The sequence below is a fragment of the Capra hircus genome, chromosome 11, assembly GCF_001704415.2.
Source record: "Capra hircus breed San Clemente chromosome 11, ASM170441v1, whole genome shotgun sequence".
In the NCBI taxonomy this organism is placed as follows: domain Eukaryota; kingdom Metazoa; phylum Chordata; class Mammalia; order Artiodactyla; family Bovidae; genus Capra; species Capra hircus.
Window position 1 is genome coordinate 86,080,657 of NC_030818.1, and position 26,219 is coordinate 86,106,875.

The following is a 26,219-nucleotide window of genomic DNA, read 5'->3' on the forward strand; positions in this document are numbered from 1 at the left end:
GGTCGCCCGGGCAGGGATCGGCGGGAGCTGAGGGAGCCGGCGGCTGTAGGGTGCACCCTCCCCTCCCCTCAGCTGGAGCTCGCGGGTCCAGCAAGGCGGTGACCGCGCGTCGCCCGACCGTTTACCCTGTGAGAATCAACAAGGGGAGGGGGACACAGAGAAGGAAGGAGGCTGAAAAAGGAGAAATGCGGAGCCAAGCAGACAGGAGGAAACGATAAAAAAAAAAAAACCCACACGAGGAAACGGGCGTGAGGAGGCGGAGGCCGGCGGGCGGCGGCGGCGGCGCGCGGGGGGCGGGGCCGGGAGCGCGCGGGGCGGGGCGGGGCGAGCGCGGGGGCGCGCCGCCAGCCGCGGCCCGAGGGGCTTGTGGGTAGTGGCTGCGCGCGGCCGGAGACGGGCGCCGCGCGGGAGTGTGTGAGGGGCACGGGAGTGTGTGAGGGGCACGGGAGTGTGGGGCGCGGGCGGCCGCCGGCGGTCATGGGAGCCGGCCGGCCGCGGCCGTAGTTGTCTGGAACCGGGGCTTCACCTTCCCGGAGACCCCAGAGGGCGGGACAGCTCCCGGGGGGCCCGGTGGTGGCGGCGCCACTTCCCCGCTCCCGCCCTCGGAGTCCTGAGGGAGCTCGCGGCGGAGGAGTGGACCGGGCGGCGCGAATCTGACTGAGGGGCGGGGACGCCGTCTGCTCCGCGCTGCTCCCGGGGCCGGGCGGGCCTCCCACAGCCCCAAGGCCCCGGGGCGCTGAGCTCCAGGCGCGCGGTGGGCCCGGGCGGAGCCCCGGCCGGAGCCGGTGGTTCGAGGGCGGCGGTAGGCCCCGAGGCCGGCCGGGCCGGAGCGCGGGGAGCGGAGTGCGGGCCTGGCGGCGGCATGAGCCGGCCCCCGCCGACGGGGAAGATGCCCGGCGCCCCCGAGGCCGTGTCGGGGGACGGCGCGGGCGCGAGCCGCCAGAGGAAGCTGGAGGCGCTGATCCGAGACCCTCGCTCGCCCATTAACGTGGAGAGCTTGCTGGTATGTGGCCGGGGGCCCGGGAGCCCTCCCTGATGACCGCTCGAACCGTAGATTGCCCCGACTGCCCACCCCTCTGCCCACCCAGCAGTGGGGGCGGGCGGCGGGGGGGAGGTCTCGCCCCACCCTGCCCAGCTTCCCGGCAGCTGGGCCCCGGGTTGGGGAGACCAGACAGTTCTGCGACCGAGTTCCGGGAGTAGAGAGACCCACCTTGGATTCTTCCCTTCTGCCTCCTGGAGCTGGTGTCACCCGCGGCTGCCCGGGTCTTGGAGCGCTGGGAGGAAGCACCCTTCTTTTTCTTCGCCCCTGCCCTGTGGGTCTGGGGTCGGGGGTCTGGTGGGGAGACCTGCTGTCCATCAGACCTCAGGCTAGCCCATCTGAAAGAGCGTCATGCTGCCTGGGGACGCGCGTCAGAGCAAGAGAAACCCGGTGGCTGTCCCTACGGGAAGTCCCTACCTGGGGTACATGACAAAGAGTTCAGTCTGAAATCTGGTAACACACAGCCTGAAGTTTCCATGTTTTCAGTTGTCTATGAACATTAATCGTTACAATTCAGTGCATTTCAATTTCTGTAAGTTTAATTTCCGCGATTATTGCCCAGGAGCTATAGAATTCACTTGAATTGTAGTGTACTATCAGTCTCTCCTTTTCATTGTTTCTTTTTCCTGAGATGGCCTTGGAGATCCCGATTAATAGCCACGTAAAGCCTGCTAGTTGGCTTTGTTTAAGAAAGGAACAAGATTGATCAGAAATGCACTGTAGAATGCTTATTTATTTCTTGCTTTTGTTAGGATACACTGTTGTATTTTACAGACTCTTTGATTAGTATGCAATAGAGATGCATTTATGGGAAAAGGTAGGGGGTGTAGGTTTTTACCTTGGGGAGCAGAAGAAAATGAAAAAGATGTGCTGGATGTTAAATTAACTCTGGACAACTAGAATTCCGGTAGGTGATCCTTGGATCCTTTAGGTATTTTCTTCCAGAATGCCTGTTATACTCCCTGACAGGAGAAATCTATTGACAATATGATGAGAAAAACTGTCTCTTCCCTTTCCAGTGACTGACTGACTTTCCTTCAGAAGCTGTTATCCTTTGAGGTTTCTGGAATCATTTGCGGAGTGACTCAGTACCCTTTGGCCAAAGTGCAGGAACTGACTAAAGAGTGTCTTTCTGTACAGTGCACAGAATGTAGTGATGTACTGTGTCAGACGTGTTTGACATTTTCTTTTACTGATTTTCCTGTCAGTGTGTTGTTCATGTTTTCATGGGAGCATGACACTCTCATAGTGTTTCAAAGTCTTCGATTGGGGATAGAGTTGGTTGCATGAAGGGCATAGCTTTTCCCAGACCAGAGCAGAGACTCTGGGCTTCACTCCCAGCATTTTCACTTTGGTATTTTGCTAGCAAAACTCTGACCTAAGGCCAGAAAGTTCAGTTAAAAATAGTACAGCAAATCTCAAGTATTCATCAGGTTCATATTCAACCTCAGAAATTTTTTGCACTTTCATCTCTTAGGCTTTACTGATGTTAATTATTAGGGTCATTATGAGCTTGAGCCTAAGCTATTTATGATCATACATTCTTTTTTTATTAAAGTGTTTTCTAAATTATTAAAATGAAGGCTGCCTTTTAAAAAATGAAGCATTACACATGCTCAGTAAACTGCCTGGTCCATTCATTTATTGAGTGCCTAGGTCAGCCAAGACACTTTACACCTTTATTAAGGTAACATACTGCTAGTAGGACATCACATGCTGCTGACTGGACAGATTTCATCTTAGCTGTTTTTAGCTGATTAACTGTTATGGTTCTGGGTTGCAGTAAATCTTATCAGGCCCAAAATTGTCCTTTACTCTTTGAGGTTGCTGGTGTTTCTACTGTAGAACGACAAGCTGAAGATTTTTTTTTAAAAACCATGTTATTTACAGTGTTAGCTTTAAACATGTATATTTAATTATATCAAATAGTAGAATGAATTGATTTTTTAAAATGTGGTAATGCAGGAGACATGGGTTTGAAGATTCCCTGAAGTAGGAAATGGCAGCCTACTCCAGTATTCTTGCCTGGAAAATTCCGTGGACAGTCCATGGGTAGAAAAGAGTCGAACACAATTGAGTGCCTGATTGCGCAGGCACAGCCTGTCCATAACATAAAATTGACTGTTTTAACCATTTTAAATGTACACTTCAGTGGCATTACGTTCACATTATTGTGCAAATATCACCACTGTCCATCTCTAGGACTTTTTCTTCTTTCCAAACAGAAATTCCATGAGTTCATTTTTTTTAAGTGTTATAAAAACATATTTCCTAAAATCATGGTGAGGGTCACTTTAAAGATTTAAAACCTTACTGTAAACCTACTGTGAATGGCATTTCTTTTGATTTTATTATAGAAGATATTAATATTTTTTATAAAACAGAGACAATTTAATATGATAAAAACACAGCCACAAATCTTAGTTACTTATTTTGGAGCTTAGAAAGTACCATTTAAAATTATATGCGGCCTAAGGTGACAAAACTAAGAGGTGAAGTATACCAGAAGTTACTGTTATAATAGTTACTATTATAGGTACTGTAGGCTAGGCCTTGAAGTTAAAACTGTTTGTTGGAGAAAGTATTCTGTGAGATAACATGTAAAAGTGATTAGCTCAGTGCTTGGTACATAGTAGTGCTTATTAAATTTAGCTCACTTCTCTGCATTTAGAATATTTTTAGGTAAGTGTTTTTAATTTCCTTTGAAAAGGAAAATGGTTCTATTGGCAGCTGTTTCTTGCTATAAAATTTTGAATGAATGACGTTATGTTTTGAATTTGCCATCAGAAAAGTGCTAGCAGGCATAGATAGATCTGAATTCTAAGACTGTCAGTACAGAGACTAAAGTGTCTTTTTTCTCTGCTGCGGCTCGTTTTAAAGAGGCTTTATGTGGATCCTTCAGATTAATCTGAAGAGCATATATCCCTTTTGTGGTTGCAGATTGTAAGTTGCTAGGTATTACTTAAAAACAGAGTTTTGAGAGAGATTTGTTTCTGTAGTATACCCCACCCTCTCTCCCCCCGAGGGAAGGATCTTCAGTAGTATACTTTTTCATCGTATGAAACTTTTGAGTATATACCCATGTTTTGTTGTTAAGACTAAGCTTCCCATACTGCTTACCCAAATATTATGGTAAAAAGAATTGTCCTTTACCGTTGTGCTGGAGAGATGTCTTTCTAACGGTTTGTGCTTTGATTTATTATTTTAAAGAGTAAATGTTTATTGTAACCCCTGGGATTCAGGCTTGGGTAAAGTGTTCTATTAGGCTTGTGTTGATGGGAAAAGGTGATTAAAAACTTAGGATTTTCAGTAACTTAGAATACAAAACACTTCATTTGATTCATTTTTATTACACCTGTAAACTATGTGAAAATATTTTTTATCAAAGTGGTTTTTGCTAAAGCTTATTTGATGTAACATCTGTCCTGATCTGATGTTAAGTATTTTAGGCGGTTTATCTCCCTTGGCGTAAATAATAATAGCTTCCCCTGGAGAAATATTGGAGTTTCCCAGGTGGCTCAGTGGTAAAGAATCCGGCTGCCAATGAGGCATGGACTCAATCCTTGGGTCTGCAAAAGCCCCTGGAGGAGGAAATGGCAACCCACTCCAGTAATCTTGCCTGGAGAATCCCATGGACAGAGGAGCCTGGTGGGCTACAATCCATGGGATCACAAAGAGTCGGACACGACTGAGCTACTGAGCACAAGAGAAATAATAGCGTTTGATTTCAGGATGCTACCCCAGACTCCCCAGAGTTTTGGGGACTATACTGTACATAGTATATTTACTTTATTACTATTTTAAAATCCAAATATTCTGAATTTGGAAACATCTTGCTCCAAGGTAAGGCTAGCACAGACTAAGTAAGGAAGTACTGACTTAACACACACCTTAAAAAGTTGTAAAGAAATAGTGGATGATTATCTTGAAGCCTAAGCTGTTGTCCGTTGTTTGGTTGAGTCCTGATCAGATAGTTCTCTTTTGCAATTTCAAATTCTGAAGTATTCTAAGCATACTAAGAGAATATAGCATCCAGAATGGTGCTAAAGATTACGTTTGCCTTTTCTAGAACTTTATATAAGTGGAATCCATAGTTCAGTTCAGTTTAGTCGCTCAGTCAAGGCTATGGTTTTTTCCTGTGGTCATGTATGGATGTGAGAGTTGGACTGTGAAGAAGGCTGAGCGCCAAAGAATTTTGCTTTTGAAGTGTGGTGTTGGAGAAGACTCTTGAGAGTCCCTTGGACTGTAAGGAGATCCAACCAGTCCATTCTGAAGGAGATCAGTCCTGGGTGTTCTTTAAAAGGAATGATGCTAAAGCTGAAACTCTAGCACTTTGGGCACCTCATGTGAAGAGTTGACTCATTGGAAAAGAGTCTGATGCTGGGATGGATTGGGGGCAGGAGGAGAAGGGGACGACAGAGGATGAGATGGTTGGATGGCATCACTGACTCAATGGACGTGAGTCTGAGTGAACTCCGGGAGTTGGTGATGGACAGGGAGGCCTGGCGTGCTGCGATTCGTGGGGTTGCAAAGAGTCGGACACGACTGATGTACTCTTATATCAGGCTTCTTTAGTTCAGGATAGTTTCTGAGATTCATCCATGTTATTTTGTGTATCAGCAGTTTGTTCCTTTTTTTATTGCTAACTAGCATTCTGTTTGGAGAAGGAAATGGCAACCCACTCCAGTGTTCTTGCCTGGAGAATCCCAGGGACGGGGGAGCCTGGTGGGCTGCCGTCTATGGGGTCGCACAGAGTTGGACACGACTGAAGTGACTTAGCAGCAGCAGCAGCAGCATTCTGTTGTCGGAGAAGGCAATGGCACCCCACTCCAGTATTCTTGCCTGGAAAATCCCATGGACGGAGGAGCCTGGTAGGCTGCAGTCCATGGGGTCTTGAAGAGTCAGACATGACTGAGCGACTTCACTTTCACTTTTCAGTGTCATTAATTGGAGAAGGAAATGGCAACCCACTCCAGTGTTCTTGCCTGGAGAATCCCAGGGATGGGGGAGCCTGGTGGGCTGCTGTCTCTGGGGTCGCACAGAGTCGGACACGACTGAAGCAACTTAGCAGTAGCAGCAGCAGCATTCTATTGTATGTATAGTGCACAATTTGTTAGGCATCTTCTGTTGATGGATGCCTGGGTTGTTTTCAGTTTTGGGCTATTTTGCATAATATACTTTAGCTTTTAATAAAGCTTACTGTAAGCAATCTAGTAGTACGTCTTTATGAGGACACATTTTCATTTCTCTTGAGTTAAATACCTAGTAGTGGCATTACTAGGCCATAGGGTAAGTGTATCTTTAGTTTTTTTTTTTTTATGTAACTGTCAGATCTTTTCCTAAAGTGGTCATACCGTTTTACATTCACACAGCAACCTGGGAGAGTTCCAGTTCCTTCCCAACACTGAATCTTAAAGTTTAGCCATTCTGTGGGTGGGTAGTGGTATCTCATTGTGACTTTTGTTTGCATTTTTCTGATGACTAATGATGTACTTTTTTATGCACATAACTGGACATTTGTATATCTTCTTCTGTGAAGCATCTGTTCAAATCTTTCATCCATTTATTCCACCAAATTAATATTCTTTATTTTTGAGTTACACAAGCTGTTTATATATCCTGTGTATCAGTTTTTTTGTCAAATATATGGCAAGGTGGTTTTTTGATCACACTTTTTTTATCGTTATTGCTTTTTCTGCTTGAAAGACTATTGTCTATTCCCATGTTTCAAGAAGTTTTCCTTTACTTTCTTTTAGAAGCTTTATTGTTTTACTTTTAGGTCTAGAATAATATGTTAAGTCAGTTTTAGTGTGCAGTGTGAATGTTTTTCCTCATATTCCCCAAATCCAGTTACTTAGCTTATTCAGCAACATTTTTTCCACAGCTTTATGGAGATATTATTGACATGTAACATTGTATATGTGTAAGGTGGTGATACACAATACTTCCTAATGTTTACCACAGTAAAGTTAGCTAACACATCCTTTACCTCACATAATTACTGTATTGGTGTTGTCATCTTGAGAGTATTTAAGATTTACTCTCAGCAACTTTCAGGTATATCTGTACAGTGTTGTAGTAACAGCACAGTAGTACAGTATAGTCACCAGCAACAGTTTGTAAAAAAATGTTTTTCTTTTCTCATTGGATTGCCTTGCTTGGCACCTTTGTTGAAAATCAATTTACTGATAGGTGCTTTTATTTTATCAACTTAGTAACTACATTAAGTCCTTAGTCATGGTTCTATACTTTAACCCATGCTCTATTCAAAATTCTTCTTTAATTTTTAATTTGTATCATTTTACTTGAAGGAAATGAGCAGGCAGCAATGGTTGAGACAGAGAAACATGGATTTTATTTTTTGAAGTGAAGTAAGATTTGTTATTTTTTAAATAATAAAAATAATGTGTTCTTATTGTAGAAAATTTAGAGACTAAAGAAAGGTACAAATGCAAGTGACACTTCTCCATAGTTTCCTCACAGAGAGAGAGAAAATTAAATGTAAAAGAAGTAAAATTACACTGTATCTATGCTTTGTCATTTTTTTATACTTAATAATAGAAACTTTTATGTAATCAAGTTTATTAGTCTTCTCACTGTAGAGTGTTTTCTGGCTTAGGACATTCTCCATTATCAAGATTATGATATCATAGACCTGAATTTTCTTTTAGTACTCTAATGGTTTTATTTTTAATGTTACTTTTACTTCATTTGGAATTCTGATAGAAATTTTGATGAAGTAGGGGTGCAAAAGTTTTATCAGGAGGTTTGTCTAACTACTAGAGTTCACAAAATATTAATTGGGAACCTCTGTTATATCTGTATTGTCATATAACTTTATTTGGAGAGTGGTGCTTGGGAGAAAAGAGAGAGTAATGATTATGAATTTGGTCTTCATTTGAGCTTCTTGAGTTTCTTCATGGAAATTACATCTCTACAACCATATTTAAAATCCTATCCTGTGTTTACATCCAAAAAAGCTGTTAGTGATAAGGGTTACTGGTGAAAAGACTACAGAGACCCGGAGCAGCATATTATAATACAGCTTCTGGGAAAAAAACACAAAACATTTTCTGTTGGTAGCTTAGCTTATTTTATAGAGGTTGATATTTCAATTGATATGAAATCATGGTGGCATTTGGGACTGTACTAAAACTGTCACTTTTATCCTTGATTGGGGTCATCTCCATTCTTCTCATCTGTATCATTTGTACCTTTTAAATTATAGAGATATATTTGTGAGTTCTGCAATTGAGTGTCCCAGATGACCCTCGCTTATCTTTTTGAAAGCATTTGGATCATGATAGTTAGCAGCGGGGGGGTGGGGTGGGGGGGTGGGGTGGGGGTGTGTGTGTGTGTGTGTGTGTGTGTAAGAGAGGGGGCGGGGCAGACAGAGATAGACAAAAAAGGAAGTATTGAGATTCACTTTGGGTTCATTATTGGTAAACTTTTGGGGAATGTTTCTAACTAAGTCCAAGAATGTTTATATGGTTTGTTATTCCATTCTGGTAAGGTATGGGTTGTTTAGGTCTGCCATCTAGATTGCTCTGTAGGTTTTTTTTGGTTATGAACTGATGACTTAGTGCTCAACATCTATTTCCTTTATTCTCTAAAAGAGTTTCAGATTTTTAAGTTATAAAGCAGTTGATAGAGATTTTCAAGAGATGATAGACTTGGAACTAAATTTTAACACTTCATTGTTGGGGTTATTTTTAAGCCAGGGAAATGAGTAGCAGAACCTGCTAATACTTCAGATAGAAATGGAGCAGATCCTGTTTGCCGTTACCTTAATTACTTGGATATTTGTGATGAGTGACTAAGTATTGTCATATGTGCTTCTTAGTTTTTGGCTTTATTTGATGGATAGAATACAAGCTCTTTTAGGATATGGGTCATTTTTTTCTTCCTCTTGCTGTGTCTTCTATATTTGTTGAATAACAAATAATGCTTGTTTAAGTAATGGAAGTGATAACCTGTAGAAATAGATCCCTGCTTGAAGAGATATTAAAGTATTCCCCAAGTAAAAGTTTTGATATTAATATATGTTCTTGTCACTTATTTCTTATCTATCTATAGGAAGGAAGATAAGTGAACGTGTATATATATGCAGAGGGGTTGCGTTTGGGTGGTAGAATTAATTGGAAGTCAAGCAGGAGAAGTGAATTGTGATTTGAATATTTTCTGAATTGTGCTTAGGCAGTTTGTCTTGGAGAGTATTTAAGCTGATTTTATTCAGTGTTTTAGGTAAGATAAAAGCAGCTTCTGAGGGCTGAACGGCCTTTATCATGTTCTCCTACTTTTTAACTTTTCTTCTGATTAAACATATCCAGTTCCTTCTTATGTACCTAGGTGATGCCTGTGTTTGAAACAGCCTTTCATGAGTTAGGGCAGATAAAATGTTAGTGATGTGTTCACAGGGTGAAATTCCTTAAAGTGGCATATTGGGTGTTATTAACAGTAAGGCAACATTTGTTAGCAGAATTAAAAACAAAGCCAAAGGGCATGAGAGATTTTGATCAGGATTTAAGAGTGTTATTACAAGTCACTTTGAATGACTATTTTGAAAAACTTTCAGATAGTATCAAGCATTCTGATTACTAGCCCCAGCCAGCCACTGATTCTGTTCTGTTTCTATGAAGTTTTCTTTTCCAGAAATTCCATACAGACAGAGTCACACAGTATGGAGACTTTGTTCTGGATTCTTTCACCTGGTGGTGTTGAAGAGACCCCAGGGATTATACAGTCCATGGAATTCTCCATGCCAGATTACTGGAGTGGGTAGCCTTTACCTTCTCCAGGGGATCTTCCCAACCCAGGGATCGAACTCAGGTCTCCTGCATTGCAGCTGGATTCTTTACCAGCTGAGCCACAAGGGAAGGCTTTCTTTCACCTGGCATAATGTTTTTGAGCTTCATTTGTGTTGTAGCATTTATCAATATCTTGTTCTTTTAAATTGCTGAATAGTATTCCATATACCACATTTTACTTAGGAATTCATCTTAATGTTTTTATTTCTCTTGACTAGATTTCAAGAAGTAGGATTGCTGGGTCATGTGGTAAGCTTATGCTTAACTTCTAATGAGTGAACAAAATGTTTTCCAAATTGGCTGCACGATTTTTCTTCCCACCAGCAATATATAAGGGGTCCCAGTTTCTCTGCATTCTCAGAGAACACTTGATGTGGGGTTTGTGTTTATAGCAGCTGTAGTGTGTTTTACTAATGACAAGTGATGGCTGAGCTCTATTTCATGTGCTTGCTAATTTTGCTTGTTCTTTTGATATTTTACTAATGTATCGTGAGAATGGTATAGTAAATGAAATTTAACTTTGTTCACACGTGGATTCTAGTGTTGAAAAATAGAACGCAGATAAATACAGAACAGAGCCCTTTGTAGGTGAAATTATCCTACTGTGTCTCCACCTGAAAGGCCTATTTAATACAAGGCTTGCAGGTGGTAAAGTGTCTGCCTACAATGTGAGAGACCCAGGTTTGATCCCTGTGTCGTCGAGATCCTCTGGAGAAGGAAATGGCAACCCACTCCAGTACTCCTGCCTGGAAAAGCCCATGGAAGGAGGAACCTGGTAGTCTACAATCCATGGGGTCGCAAAAAGTTGGACACAACTGAGTGACTAAACTTTCACTTTCTTTTCTTAAAAAAAAAAAACAAACAAACAACGAAACCTTGTTATTATACTTTTTCTTCCAAGTAATGAATGAGCCTTGTTGAACTGTGTAGGCCCTGTGATGGCAGTAGAGTCTCTCCTAGTTGGGTCTAAAGTTGAAGTACTTCTGACATAACATATGGCTTTTAAATGGTTCTCCTTTCCGCTCTGTGCTCATCTTTTCTTTTTTGATTATTTTGAGCATCTTGAAGTAAGCTTATAAGCATATTTCTCTCTTGTTGGACCCAACATTCATCTTTATACATTTCTGTTTTACATAAAGATTAGGAAACAATTCTTAGTATCAATTTAGTAACTTGGTTCCTATGAGGGAAGGATAACTATTGATGTTTAAAACACTGTATATTATGCTTACCTTTGTTTTTTGCTTTGAGTACTCATCTGAATTTAACAACAGATACAAATGTTGCCTTTTCCTGTTTTTAAGTGGCATTGGGTTGGGTATTGATTTTGGGGGTTACATTATGTGCAGTTTTGGACCTTAATCAAAATAGTGTTCTTTCTTTTCAGATGTAATAGTAACTGCCTTATTTGTGCACTCTGTATCAGGATATGACCCTGCTGTTTTGCCTTGCTTTTCATTATGATTCCTTTAGAAGTCATAAAAATATGCTTATTGAAATTAAAGTTTTCCTTTTAGCTTTAGTTTAGATGATTGTGGTTTTTTGTTTTTTTTTTTTGAGTTTGTATCAAGGATAACTGTACATAGGACTTCTGGGCAGTGAAGGGAAATTTTACGAAGTTATTCTTTTAATCTATAAGATGCTTTAATATATTAAAGATGAATTAAAAAATTTTTGGTTTAGTATTTATTTTTCTAAAAGAAAAGTGCATTAGCATAGTTGTGAACTTTGAGGCCTGTAAAGTGTAGTGAAATGTGTTTTTGCATGTTGAAACCCTGTAAAAATATTGAAAGTATTGAATGTCTAAACAGTATGATTTTGAAAAATGCTTCACTTTTTGGGGATAACTTACTATAGAGTTACAGTTTGTGACACCTTATTGTGTTACATAGTGGATAAAGTGCAGGTTGAAATTGAATGGTTAAAAATGGTGTGTTATGGTTGATTAGTTTGCCTTTGTTAGAAGAGTCAAGATTTAAAAATTGTTTTATGAACCATTAGATTTCATCAAGTGATGGTAACAGGTTGTATAATATAACCAGCATCAATGGGAGTTAGTAAAGAATAGAGGGAAATATATCAAAATTATGATTTTCTTTCAGGGAAGTGAGATACCAAGTCAGAAATTAGAAAAAGATAATGCAAAATGTAGTGTTTAATGTTAATGACAGTATTCCATCTATTCTAAATTTAGGAAAATTTGCTTGGAGTTAACAGAATATTTGGAGTGCTTTTAAATATCTAAAGCACAAATTTTGAATTTTTGTATTGGCTTTTCCATGATTTCCAAAATTATAATCACTGAAACTAGTATGCAAATGAAATAACATTTTTCTGCATGATGTGATCCTATATTAGTTGCATTCAGCATGAAACAATTTTTTTGTTGTTGTTTTACATTCTCTCAAAAAGATATTGTTAAGCTTTAATCCAATGCATTGAAAAAAAATTCTTACTGGATTAAAATAAAAATGAAAATATATACATATATCTGGCAATTTAAAAACTTAATTTAATACCAGCAAAGTGTATTTAGTTAAGATTTTTCTAATCTGTGTCTGCTAAAGCCAATAGCTAAGGCAGTGGTCTCCAAACCTTGTTACACATAGGACTCTACTAGAGAATTTTGCAAATATTGATGCCCAGATTCCACCTCCACCCATTCTAATATAATTGGTATGTGATGTGACCTTCGGATCAGGAGATTTAAAAGTTCCACATCTGGTTTTCAAATACAGGAAAGTGAGCTGAGAGGTGCAATATTCAAAGATTGGCAGAGGGGCCACTGGGTCCAAAATGTATCTCAGAAAAGGAGAATTTTGTTTCTTCTTTTATATCTGTGGCTCAGAGAGGTTTCAGTGAAGCCAGAAAGTCAGAATTATCTGATGAATGTCAGAGTCAAAGCTAAGGTGGCTTGAATGAAGCCAGAAAGTCAGAATTATCTGATGAAAGTCAGAAACACTGTTAAGGTGCTTGGTGGAAATGGTGTCAGATCTTCTGATGTAGATGACCTGTAGTGAGGCCAGGAACTTGCATTAAAACAAGCATATCAGTTGATTCTGATGCAGGTAATCTGCCGGTCAAAGTTTGAGAAACATTGTAGTGTTGCTTCTTATAATGATGGGAAAAAAGCAAAAACCAATGGTTGAGATCTCTGGCACACAGAATTGTATATGTGGAAAATTCTGGCATATGGAGAGATGCCACATTTTCCGAAATACGAGTCATCACATTTTAAGTGTTTTTTTTTTTTTTTTAGAGCTCCATAGGAATCAGACCAATGTTTTTCTTTTTCTCAAAGAAAAAAATTTAATTTGCTGAGATTTTCTGAAGGGAGAGTCAGATAAGATACACCAAATAGAAATGATTAAAAAAAAAGATTGTGATAAAATATACACAGTACAAATTTCAATGTGGAAATGTTATCATTACATCTTACCCTTCAGTGGGAAATATAGTTTCCAGAGACTTACTGTCCTAGAAATATATAATTCTGATGTTTTACATTTAACAAGTGATGATGGGAAAATAGGGACAGTCTTTTTATTCCTTGATTTAATTTAGGAAGAAAAATTTCACTAGAAATGTATGGCCTTTCAGAGAATGGCACCTGAAGCAGGATAGCATATGTCTGTGATTGTATCTATGTTGAAAAAATTGTAAAATCATTCAAAAATTTTGTTTACAAGGAAGCAAAAAAAATTGTAAAATATTCAAGCCTTTATGTTAAACTTTTGAAATTTTGCTTTCAAAGTGGCCTTCAAAGTTACTGGTTACATTAATAGTCAATAACATGTTATAATTTAGATTTTTAAAAATATACTTTATTTGCAATTATTTCTCTTCACTTTGTTTAAAATTAGAGAAATCCACGTGATTCATAGACAGTGGATAAGGTGGCCATATTTTTCATTCACTTAAATATTTGTATATCAGATTTCCTGCTCTTAGGCCATTTTAATTTTGGTGGTTAAGGGGTGTATACCTGTTTCAAATTAAAATTTGCATGTGTTGATTCTTGTGATAATAGTAAAGCTATTAGAGGTATAGCAGTTATAATTTTTTTAATCTTTTTTTCATATTTGAAATCCTTGGCAACTCACTTTTTGTAGATTTTATCTTGTGGCTAGAAAACTGCATCATTGTGGCCAAAGATACAATTAATTATTATTTATGAGTCTAGGGTGATACATAAGTATCTTTAAAGCCTTAAATTTTATAACAGTTTATCTTTTAAAATGTATCCATTCTTTGCAAATAATTACTGAACAGACAGATAACTATAAACCTGAAACAAATCTGGAATTGGGTGACTCTTCTTTCACTGCATAAATATATCAGTACTTCTGCAGTTATCATTGGAAGTTTGTTACATATGATTTAGTAACCTTTCATTGGAAGTGTTTTTGGATTTAGAAACATTTTACAACTAGTGATTAGAATCCCTGTTGCATAACACCTCAGTATTGTATTGCTTCCTAGCATTTCTAAATACTTGACAAAATGCAGTTTGAGACTTCATGATTCTTTATTCCATATTTATGCCAAAAATTTCTAGGTTGTTATTTCTGACTGTAGCTTAAATGGAATGTATAATTCATGATTGCAAAATTTAAAATTAGCGTATGAATGTGTTTTGTTAATGTTGTGTTCAGGGTAGTGAAAAAATGTCACTAAAGCAAGATATAACATTATAAAATAATTAGAGAACTGAACTAAAGGATTTTCTGGTAGTTCTGAAAAACAATTTCTGCTGCAAGCATATATTTTGTATAAAAGAGGAAGCTGTAAAATTACAAATTTTGAAGACATTGCTGAAAACAGTTTTGTTTTCCACATTTAAGACATTTCCATAATAGGAAAACAACGGATGATACAAATAAAACCAAATTTAGACCTGATAAGAAATTAGTAAAAAAATCAGCTAAAATTGGCTTATGAAATTTCCTCCAGAGGGAAGTAATAAAGTGAAACACTTAAGCTTTTAAGTACTGATTTGAGGAGGGGGGAATTGTGGAGAGGGGATTTTAAATTTTAGGAGAAGGAAGTTTTGTCTTTCCGGATGATATGGAGAATGTAAGTCCCTGGCATAGTGTTTTACTTTACTTCTTGTTCTCACTTATAAACAAGATTTTTCAGTTTGGTTCAAGTTTAATTTGTGAAATAAAAATTTTAAAAATTTAAACAGTGACTTGGTTATTTCAAATTATTTTATGTAGGTAAAATTCCACTAAAATAAGTCCATAAAATGAAACCTGTTTATCCTGTATTCATAATATGAAAGTACAGATGAACTTTTTCCTTAAGAATGTTTTCTGGTCTAAGGTGGTAAAGATGGAAAACAATGAAATGGCTTGATTATTTTCATGCGTATTTTTATTTTATTTTTTTATTTTTTTCGTTTACAAACAAATTTTATTTAGAAAGAAAACAAATAGTTTAGGCAGAGCATGTATTCTGTAGCTCACTAGACATGTGTATTTTTAGAAGAGAATAGAGTAGTGTAATGGAAAGAATACTGGATTTAGAGTCAGAAGACTGATGTTAATAAATTAGGTGTTTTGTTAATTATCTTTCTGTCCATGAATGATAAAATTTATGTCTCCATCCATCTGCCTCAAGGAGATGTGAAGATTAAATCCAGTGAGAAACTATATGTGCTAGTGTTCTGTAAACTGGACAGAACTTTAGCTTCTTTACCGGCAGTTGAAGAACTATGTGTAAAACTGCCTGTTTGTATATGTCTCTGTCTTCAAAAGGGTATGTATGTCAGTCTCTTGATGTTAGTTATCCAGCTTTTCCCACAAAGGTAACACATTAATTTACACATACTCAATTCTCTGAAGTATTAAGTCTATGAATGAAAAGCATTTTTATTTTTTAATTTACTGAGGATAATTAATTTACTTGGGTGAATATTTGCTTATATTCATTTTTTTTATTACTTTATTGCACTGCAGTTGTCACTTTTCCTAACTAATGTTTATTCTTTTTCAGTAGGTATGATATTGAACATCAAAACAGAGTCAGGTGTTTTTATGTAAAATTTCAGAAATCCTGACATAAGTATATAAGGAAGAGTCATGACAGAATTTTTAAACCATTGCATTATTCACTTGCAAAAATGTTAATTATACTTTATATAAGGTATAGAGGAGCATTTGGGTTGTACCAACAGTTCTTGACTATGGCTTGAATTTAGCAACTTTTGGCCTGCATTTCTTAACAGAAGTTAAGTTTAGGAACAGGTGTGAAGTTGCAGATTGCCAGTGTTCTGCCGTGTTCCCTCTGATACAGATTCTGGTCTTTAGGCATACCAGGGTAATTATTAATTTATCATGTAGAAAAATATACACTGGTAGTGTAAGAGGATATGCTCATTCTGTGTTCATGGCCACTAATCAGTAACTGATTTTCTTGGCTTCTGTAATTTCAAAGCTGATTTTGGGATTTAGGATCTGTTAACAGAGCTGGGTCTTATTACATAAGTCCATTGTCAACCATTTAACAACCTCATGAAATTGGAATTTGTATTTCTACAGGCTAGCAAATCGGAATTGGTATCCAGGCAAAATTGAAATGAATATGGGGAGAGTTCTGTTGGTAGCCACTGTTACGGTGATAAATTATACATTTTCTCTGTTGTGGCATTTATGAATTTGAAAGTGGATTTTATCTTTTTAAATTTTTTAAAATTTCAGTATTTTTCTTAGACTAGAAGTCTTCAGCATAGACTTTTAAATGTTGCGGTTGGTCTCTTTGCTCAGGTGTTTATCTGTCTGTCTCCATAATAGTCAGGCAAGGTCTTGAGGTTTATGGCTCACAGATGGTGGGCTTCGGGGAGTAGAGGCTTAATTGCAGAGATGTGAAAAGGAAGAGAGTGAGCAGGACCAGTCATCCTTTCAGCAGTAACTGAATATGTCATGTTCTTTTATACTCCTAGCTTTTTTTTCTACCTGGAATGAGCTCTCTCCTTCTCTGCTTCTGTCAGTTTACAAAAAAACAAAATAAACTTCATTTTTTAACTTCAGAAGTAATACATGTTTGTGCAAAAAATTAAAAATGATAGAAGTAAATGTACATTTTTTCCTTAGCCCTGTCTTTTTTCAGCCACTTTATAACACATCAGTGTATCACTTTCCCTTTTTCTGTGCATGTATCATCATATTGATATTTCATTTTTCCCCCCTTACATTAAAAATATATAAATACATACTATTTTTTAAAAACCAAAATGCAGCTATCCTATGTCTGTTTTCTGTATTTGCTTTCTTTTCATTTGTTTTGGAGGTTGTCCAGTCAGGTAGTTCTTTTCAAGAGGTGTAGAGTATTCCATTATCTGCATTTGATATAATTTATTTTACTATTCCAATATTGATAGACATTTAGGTGGCTTTCTTCCATTATAAAAAATGCTGCAGTGGACATTATTGTAAATATTTTTGTGCATGTGTGTGAATATTTTTGTAGATTTCTAAAACTGGAATTGTTAATGTGTGTGCAGTTCAAAATTCCAAAATAATCTTTATTGCCTAGCAAATTGAATCCTTCCAATAGCAATGAGAATACATATACTCCCATGTCTTTGGTAGGCTGAATATTGTCAGCCTTTTATGTTATTTGCCAATTTTATAGGCGAAAAAAGCCATTATCACCCTTTTAAAAATATGTATTTCACTATTTGATTACTAATGAGAGAAAAAAGTGAAAGTGTTAGTTGCTCTTTGGTGTCCAATTCTTTGTGACCCCGTGGACTGTAGCCCACCAGGCTCCTCTGTCCATGGAATTCTCCAGACAAGAATACTGAAGTGGGTAGCCATGTCCTCCTCAAGGGAATCTTCCCACAATATCTGCTGTTAATCACTCCTGGGTTTTAATTCTCCTTTAAGATCCACCTTACATTTTTTTTCATCTTAAATTTATTTTTATTTCTCTAATTCCTTACTTGTGCTGTGCTGTACTAAGTTGCTTCAGTTGTGTCCGACTCCTTGCAACTCCATAGACTATAGCCTGTCAGGCTTCTCTGTCCATGGGATTTCCCAGGCAAGAATGCTGGAGTGGATTGCCATTTCCTCTTTTAGGGGAGCTTCCTGACTGTCTCCTGGGTTGGCAGGTGGATTCTTTACTGCTGAGCCACCTCGGAAGCCCTAGTTTTGATGGTAATGAGGGCGTAAGTGCTTTAAAGATAATATCATTTTTTCCTTTCATTTTTATTGACATGTGGTCGACCTGCAGTACTGTATACATTTCAGGTGTGCCACATAATGTCTTGACTTAAATGCATTGCAAACAGATACCAGAGTAAGTTTAGTTAACATTCATCACCTTATATAGTTATATAGTATTCATTTTTATGTCTTTCCTCAGTATCTAGCACAGAGCCTGTAGTACTTAGCATGTGTTTAGGAGGCTTTATCAAATGGTTAGTCTGACTCCCAACTGGTAGTTTATATGTGAGGTTTGCTGCCTCCTTTTGCGGGGGAGAGAGAGGGTTGGTGCTTAACTTAATGGTAGTGGTTCTAGTTCAACCCCTTCATTTTACAAATGAGGAATCAAGTATAAAGGAGGGGTGCCTTATTTAGTAATGAGGTGTTTTTATTTCTTTATCACATTCTACTGGGTATTGTGAAACATAGCAAAGCTCCAAGCTGGGGCTTATCTGTAGTGGAGGACAAATGTTGATTTCTAAAATCTGAGATAGACTGTGTGCTTTTCTCAATTAACAGGCAGAGTTAATGAGGCTTTTGCCTGAAGGTCTTAGCCTGTAGCCTTAAGCCAATACAATTCATCCAAATGTCATTTGGCTCTTTTCAGAGAAGTCTTTAAGTCTTCACATGCTCTAGAAACAGACTTTCCTATTAAAAATTGCAGTTGTTCCAGGCACTGGCAGTTTCCTCAGAGGTTTGATATCTTTTCTTCCAGAAAATTCTTGAAGCCTGTCCTCTTAGCTATCTTCTTGTGAAGTGACTCCACCAAATCTCATTTCATTGTTGCCTTTACCTGCCCAAAGATATTAGCGCTTATACACACACATCTCTTTTCACTCCCCTACCTATCCCCCCCACCCTTTTAAAAACTTTCTAACTCTTCTTCTAATGTTAACATAATGATTTGCATCTTCAAATTCTTTCCTGAATGTTACTTTTTAATTTGCTTAAATAACACCTGTCTTTCTCTGGAGGGAAAAGAGAAACTTTTTCCCTGTTTTCCGGAACTTGTGCCTTCTTTGCCTCTCTACATGACCTTCATGTAGGAAAGGGTAGGAGGGGTTTCCTTCATTATGCTGCTGTGCCTATAAAACCCTTTCTGGTAAAATTCCTGTTGTTGAGTCTTACATATTTGGGGTAATGCATCTTTTCTTGCTTGTTGAAAACTACTGGCTTACATTCTTTCATTTCTTGTGAGGTTGTGCCACCATTCCAGTGTTATGTGAGCAGAGCACCCAGGGTCCTGGCTTCCCTGGCGGCTCAGATGGTAAAGAATCTTCCTGCAATGCAAAGACCCGGGTTCAGTCCCGGGGTTGGGAAGACCCCTTAAGAGAAGGAAATGGCAACCCACTCCAGTATTCTTGCCTGGAGATTTCCTTAGACAGAGGAGCCTCGTGGGCCACAGTCCATGGGATCACAAAGGGTTGGACACGACTGAGAGACTAATACTTTTGCTTTTCTTTCATAAAGCGTCACCTTTGAGGTCATTAATTTAAACATCCTGCTCCTACCACTAATCCCTTATCCTTTTTACTCTTTGTTGCTTTTGTGATCTACATTTCCTTGACACCCTTTTCTGTCAAATGCTTCCTATATAAGCAAGCAGAAATCCATTGTCCATCACTTCAAAATGCTAGCTAGAATTTTCAGTTTCTTTGCTTTGTTGAATTACTATCATATGCATCTGGTAAAACCTAAATTTTGGGTCATTTTGTGTCTGTGGCTTATACAAAAGGTGTTTGTTGAGTACTCATGGAGAAAAATCACAGACTGCCCTGCTGAGTGTGCTAGGGCTTCGTAGTCTCTGCAGGAGTCCCTGCAGTAGTTGTCAGGTCTGCAGAGCAATTCGTTCATTCCCCATACAGGCTATTTTAAACATTTTTATTTTCTTTCTTTAAACTTAAGAAACAAAGTATTCTCCACAGATGGTCTTCCTACTTTGTGAGAAAACAGAAGCCATCAAAAGGTGATCCCTTAAATTTCCTGTTACTTAACTCATTAGTTTATCTCTTCTGTATCATTTGTTCTTTCTTTTCCTTCAGTTTCAGTGGATGAGATGTCCATCATTATGTCTCAGCTTGATTCTCCAGAGTGCTTTGAATCTCTTTCTCTCCTTCCTGCTGATTAACTCTGTTTTGTCTTTTAATCTTTTTTTTTCCTTTCTCTTAATTCTGATTCTTTCTTATCTTGCTAAACTTCTACTATCTCACCTCAGTTCAGTTCAGTTGCTCAGTCGTGTCTGACTGTTTGTGACCCCATGGACTGCAGCATGCCAGGCTTCCCTGTCCATCACCAACTCTTGGAGCTTGCTCAAACTCATGCCCATCGAGTTGGTGATGCCATCCAACCATCTCATCCTCTGTCGTCCCCTTCTCCTGCCTTCAGTCTTTCCCAGCATCACAGTCTTTTCCAATGTGCTTAACATTTCTTTAATACTGTCTTTTCTTGGCTTCTGTGACAGTTATTCAGAGTATCTCTTAACTGTTTCATCTCTAACTCCTTTGCTGTCTCCTCTCCCTCTCCGAATGAGAACCCTTTCCCTCTTTTACTGTATTCTTTTCTTTTAAAGCTTGTATCAGTTTTAGGACTTTCTTTATCATTTGTATGTTGATGACTTGCATTTTTCCACATGAGACTTGCCTCTGGGCTTCAGGCTCACACTTCCACCCAGTTACTAGGCAGCTCCACTTGGATACCATAGACTCTTCAAGATCAACATGTCTGCAGCTGTATTCTTCTCTCTTGCTCTCATATCTTCATTTTCTCTAATCAGGAATCAGTGACTGTTTCTACTCTCCTAGCCTGGATAAAGCCAGAAATTTGGCTGGCTGCATCCTTAGTCTGACATCCAGTCAGTCACCAGGTCCTGTCAGTGTTATCTCCTACAAAGCAGCCATGTCTCTCATCCTACTGCTGCTTTCTTATTGCAAGTGGTCATGGTTTTTTTAGATTGTTATGGTATTTTCTCCCTCGGTGTTCTTTCCTCCCATGTTTCTAAGCCTTCTTTTTCTACTCTGCAGCCAACTATATATTATAAGATGAAAGTCTAATCATATTATCCCAAATTAATTACTTAAATGACTGATTGTCCAATTCATTCAGGGAAAAGTTCAAAATGCTCATTATTTCTTACACAGTTGTTACGATCTCACTTCTGCTGACTTCTTCAGCCTTATTTCTTTTCACTTCTCTTCTTCCTAGATTTTACTTCTCTTCCTCCTAGATCTACCATTTCATTTGAAATGGCTTCCTTCCTGTCTCCAAGGTTTTTTTTTAAATAGGCAGATCCCTTTGCATAGGAAAAAATGCTGACTCCGGAAATATTACTGATATGCTGCATGTGGAAACACTTCTGCATTAGTTTGGTTTGAACTCTGATTCTAAATGGAGAGAACAAGTTTGTATTTACAGTGATATTTTTCAGAAAGTGACCTAGTTATGTTAATTATAATGTACAGTTGGTTTATAGAACTCAGAATTTCCTTAAGAGAAGTGTTCCAGGTGGAGGTTGGTAATGTGAACTCATACTTCTTATGAGCATTTCTATCATGAGAGGTGTATATAAAACACTGCTCATGGAAAGTGATAATATAAATGCTGACATAAATTTCCTTTAGACTATAGAAAATAGGTAAGTGAGTTCTTGATGATAAAAAGTTGAAACAGCATATTGAATAGAGGCTTTTAAAAATCGTCTATCGTTAAGATTATTGTCAGCAATAATAATGATAATGTTAATTATAATGATCAGTAATAACAATAATAATAATATTAGCAAGACATTTTTCCTGTGTGCCAAGTACTGTTCTAAAAAGTGCATTTTTAATTTGTTAGCGTTCTGTTTCATTTTTTCAGGAGCATCAAAATGACATGTTCTTTAAAAATGTTGTCTTCACAACATAAACAGATGGAGAGATATTCCATGTTCCTGGGTAGAAAGAATCAATACTCTGAAAATGACTGTATGACCAAATGCAGTCTACAAATTCAATGTGATCACTGTCAAATTACCAATGGCATTTTTCACAGAACTAGAACAAAAAATTTCACAATTCATATGGAAACAGAAAAGACCCCAAACAGCCAAAGCAGTCTTGCGAAAGAAGGATGGAGCTGGAGGAATCAAACTTCCTGACTTCAGATTATACTACAAAGCTGCAGTCATCAAGACAGTATGATACTGGCACAAAAACAGAAATATAGACCAATGGAACAAGGTAGAAAGCCCAGAAATAAACCCATGCACCTATGGGTGTCTTATTTTTGGCAGAGGAGGAAAGAACATATAATGGGGCAGAGACAGCCTCTTCAATAAATGGTGCTGGGAAAACTGGACAGCTACATGTAAAAGAATGAAATTGGAACACTCCCTAACACCATACACAAAGGTAAACTCAAAGTGGATTAAAGACCTAAATGTAAGACCAGAAACTATAAAACTCTTAAAGGAAAACATAGGCAGAACACTCGATGACATAAAGCAAGATCCTCTATGACCCACCTCCTAGAGTAATGGAAATAAAAACATAAGTAAACAAATGGGACCTGATTAAACTTAAAAGCTTTTGCACAGCAAAGGAAACTATAAGCAAGGTGAAAAGACAAGCCTCAGAATGGGAGAGAATAATAGCAAATGAAACGACTGACGAAGGATTAATTTCCAGAATACACAAGTAGCTTCATACAGGTCAATACCAGAAAAACAACCCAATCAAAAAGTGGGAAAAAGACCTAAACAGACATTTCTCCAAAGAAGACATACAGATGGCTGACAAACACATGAAAAGATGCTCAACATCTCTCATTATTAGAGAAATGCAAATCAAAACTATAATGAGATATTACCTCACACTGGTCAGAATTGCCATCGAAAAGTCTACAAAGAATAAATGCTGGAGAGGGTGTAGAGAAAAGGGAACCCTCTTGCGCTGTTGGTGGGAATGGAAGATGATATGGAGATTCCTTAAAAAACTAGAAATAAAACCACCATATGACCCAGCAGTCCCACTCCTAGGCATATACCCTGAGGAAACCAAAACTGCAAAAGACACATGTATCCAATTGTTCATTGCAGCACTATCTACAATAGCTAGAACATCAAAGCAACCTAGATGTCCTTCGACAGATGAATGGATAAAGAAGTTGTGGTATGTATACACAATGGGCTGTACTCGGCCGTAAAAAGGAACACTTTTGAGTCAATTCTAATGAGGTGGATGAACCTAGAGCCTATTATACAGAGTACAGTAAGTCAGAAAGAGAAATATTGTAAACATATGTGCAGAATCTAGAAAGATGGTACTGAAGAATTTATTTGCAGGGCAGAAATGGAGAAACAGACATAGAAAATAGACTTACGGACATGAGGAGAGTAGAGGACAGGGTGAGATGTATGGAGAGAGTGCCATGGAAACTTACGTTACCATATGTAAAATAGACAGCCAATGGGAATTTGCTGTTTGTCTCAGGAAATTCAAACAGGGGCTCTCTAACAATCTAGAGGGTTGGGATGGGGAGGGAGGTTCAAGACGGAGGGAAAATATGTATACCTATGGCTGATTCATGTTGATGTTTGACAGAAAACAAATTTCTGTAAAGCAATTATCCTTCAATTAAAAAATAAAAAAGAAAAAATGTCTTCAGGAATATTTATAAATTCAAATATGGTTTCAGATATTTCTAAAAAATTATGACCCTTCTCGGTAGAACAAAGTTAGTTGCCTGCTTTTTGCAAACATAGTGAAAATCTGTTACCTGTCTGTATTAAAGTCAAAAAGTCAGAGTAGCATACTACCTATTAGAATAATCTCCCCAGTTCTTTCAGTGAAGGTTTTACTTATTCTGTAGCTAAAGGATTTAGTGGTTTTTAGATATAATATTTACTGAGCACCTTTGTATGATGTCTCATTTGAGGTAACAATCTGAAAATACGTGGGCAGACGATGTTATTCATATTTTCTGGAGTAGTGAGGACGCAAATTTGGAGAGGTTTAAGTAATTTTAATTTGTTCAAAGAAATGCAGCTACTAAATGGTAGAGCTGGAAAAGAATCTGTTTTTAGAGTTCTGAGGTAGTGTTCTTAAGTAAAACTTAAAGCTCTGTATAAGAAATTGGTAGCTGTTATTTTTAGACAAGCTGGATATCTAGAAAAATAATATTCATGTTAAATGTCTTAACATTAAAAGGATTTAAAATTTCAGAATATTTAAAAATCAGTGATGGTTAACTTACTCACCCTAAAGTCCCCTTTAGTTTGGTTTGATCTTTTTCAAAAGAGTAGTCAGTTTGGTTTTTTGTCTGTAAGTGGAGAGCACACTTAATTCTGTATGATCCACACTTCCTGGAGGGCTACAGTAGGATGGATAATTCCAGAACAGTGAATTATCTAATGATCACTTGTTATTTATACACCTTTTAAAGGTTTTCTGGAACACTTAAATATGGATATGTGTAGAATTCTGCGTATTAATAAATCTTAAGGTTGCAAAGGATTACTGTAAGGAGGACTATTGTTACTCTCTCTAATTGGTTTGCTGTCAGACTTCAGGGTCCTAAATGGTGTATTTCAATTGAGATAGCCTTAAATTTTCTATTATATGTCTGACTGGGATACAGATGAAAATGGTAATGATGTCTTTAAAGGAGGTGATTGAAGCGTCTGTCTTTTATTTATGTTTGGATAGCAAAATTAAGGAGAGGTGATAATGATAAGAAATTACAATATTTTAAAACCTGCTAGTGTTGTTAGTGTAGATACTGTCCCCTGATCATTTGACCAAGCTAGGGAGGAAATGGAATGCATAGCTCAGGAGAGAGGAAAGGAGCTCTTCACAACTGTGGTATCCTATAATGATAAAATTAGCAGTTAAAAAGTTTTTTTCTATCTCATATAAGATACTGATTCAGACACAGACCAGGTAATTCCCAAGAAGTTAGAGTATTATTTGTGAAGATAAAGCTTATTGTCCAATGGGAAGTTGAATGATCATTTGAAGAACAGTAAATGTAATAATATAAAATAGTGCCTTACTTGCTATTTTGAACAGCAAACAGTGAACACCATGAATTAAGAAAGGGTAGCAGTCACTGGCGAAGAAGGCAATGGCAACCCACTCCAGTACTCTTGCCTGGAAAATCCCATGGACGTAGGAGCCTGGTAGGCTGCAGTCCATGGGGTCACTAAGAGTCGGGAATGACTGAGCAACTTCACTTTGACTTTTCACTTTCATGCATTGGAGAAGGAAATGGCAACCCACTCCAGTGTTCTTGCCTGGAGAATCCCAGGGATGGTGGAGCCTGGTGGGCTGCCGTCTGTGGGGTTGCACAGAGTCGGACATGACTGAAGCGACTTAGCAGCAGCAGCAGTCACTGGACTTTGGAAATAGTAGAAAAGCTTTATGAAGAAAGAGGGACTTGATCTGCATGTTGCAAGATGATAATGATAGTGACCATAACATTGGTGATAGTAAGAATAGCATATGCTTAAGGTATACATGATCCCTGCCACTTTTATGTGTATTAGCTCATTTGGTCCTCCCTACAGCTCTGTGAAACAAATAATGTGATTTTCTTGATCTTAGTGATGAGGACATTGAAGGAGGGAAGGGTTAAATAACTTGTCTGAGACCACACTGCTTTTAAGTAGGGGAGTTGGGATTCTGCCGAATGGCTCCAGATTCTTTGGTTGGGCTACAAGGCATCTCACACCATGGGATTGCTATAGACTGGGAGGATAATCTTCCTCTTCCTTAAGTGGTAGTGGGTAATGTGTGTAGGCCTTTGGAATGGCAGTATTATATTTCTGAATGAAAAATAAGCACTTAGCCAGGGCACAAAGCTTTGGCTTGTGAAGTTTGGCTAAAATCTTTTTCTTCCAAGATAAAATGTGTTTCAGTGAGGAAATTTAAAAAGCCAACATAGCAGATATTTTTAAATAAAAAAGAAAGCACGTTTTAACCTTTTTGAGTGGGATTTCCCTCCCCCTGCCGACCTATATCGTTTTCATTATATTGTATTAGGATATTTGAGTTAATCTGTCTAATTCTCAATGTATAACAGACTTTCACATATAAAGATAGTTGGTACTGTGTAAGTTAATTAGGAAATTAAAATTTTGAAGAGAGGATTGTTGGAAGATTGTTTAAAAAAAAAATAGTGACATTGGGT

At 38.1% G+C, this 26,219-nt stretch overlaps 1 protein-coding gene across 6 annotated transcripts in view; it reads left to right on the plus strand.

Annotated features, from left to right (window-relative positions):
* ROCK2 (Rho associated coiled-coil containing protein kinase 2) overlaps nucleotides 403-26,219 on the plus strand; it is a 134,104-nt gene continuing 108,287 nt past the window's right edge. For 4 of the 6 annotated variants that reach the window (XM_018055649.1, XM_018055651.1, XM_018055652.1 and 1 more), the window contains exon 1: nucleotides 863-1,003. In XM_018055649.1, coding sequence (XP_017911138.1) covers nucleotides 863-1,003 — 141 coding nt within the window. Of the gene's footprint in view, nucleotides 1,004-26,219 lie in introns of all 6 variants that reach the window. The other 2 variants (XM_018055646.1, XM_018055647.1) reach the window with 1 other exon arrangement.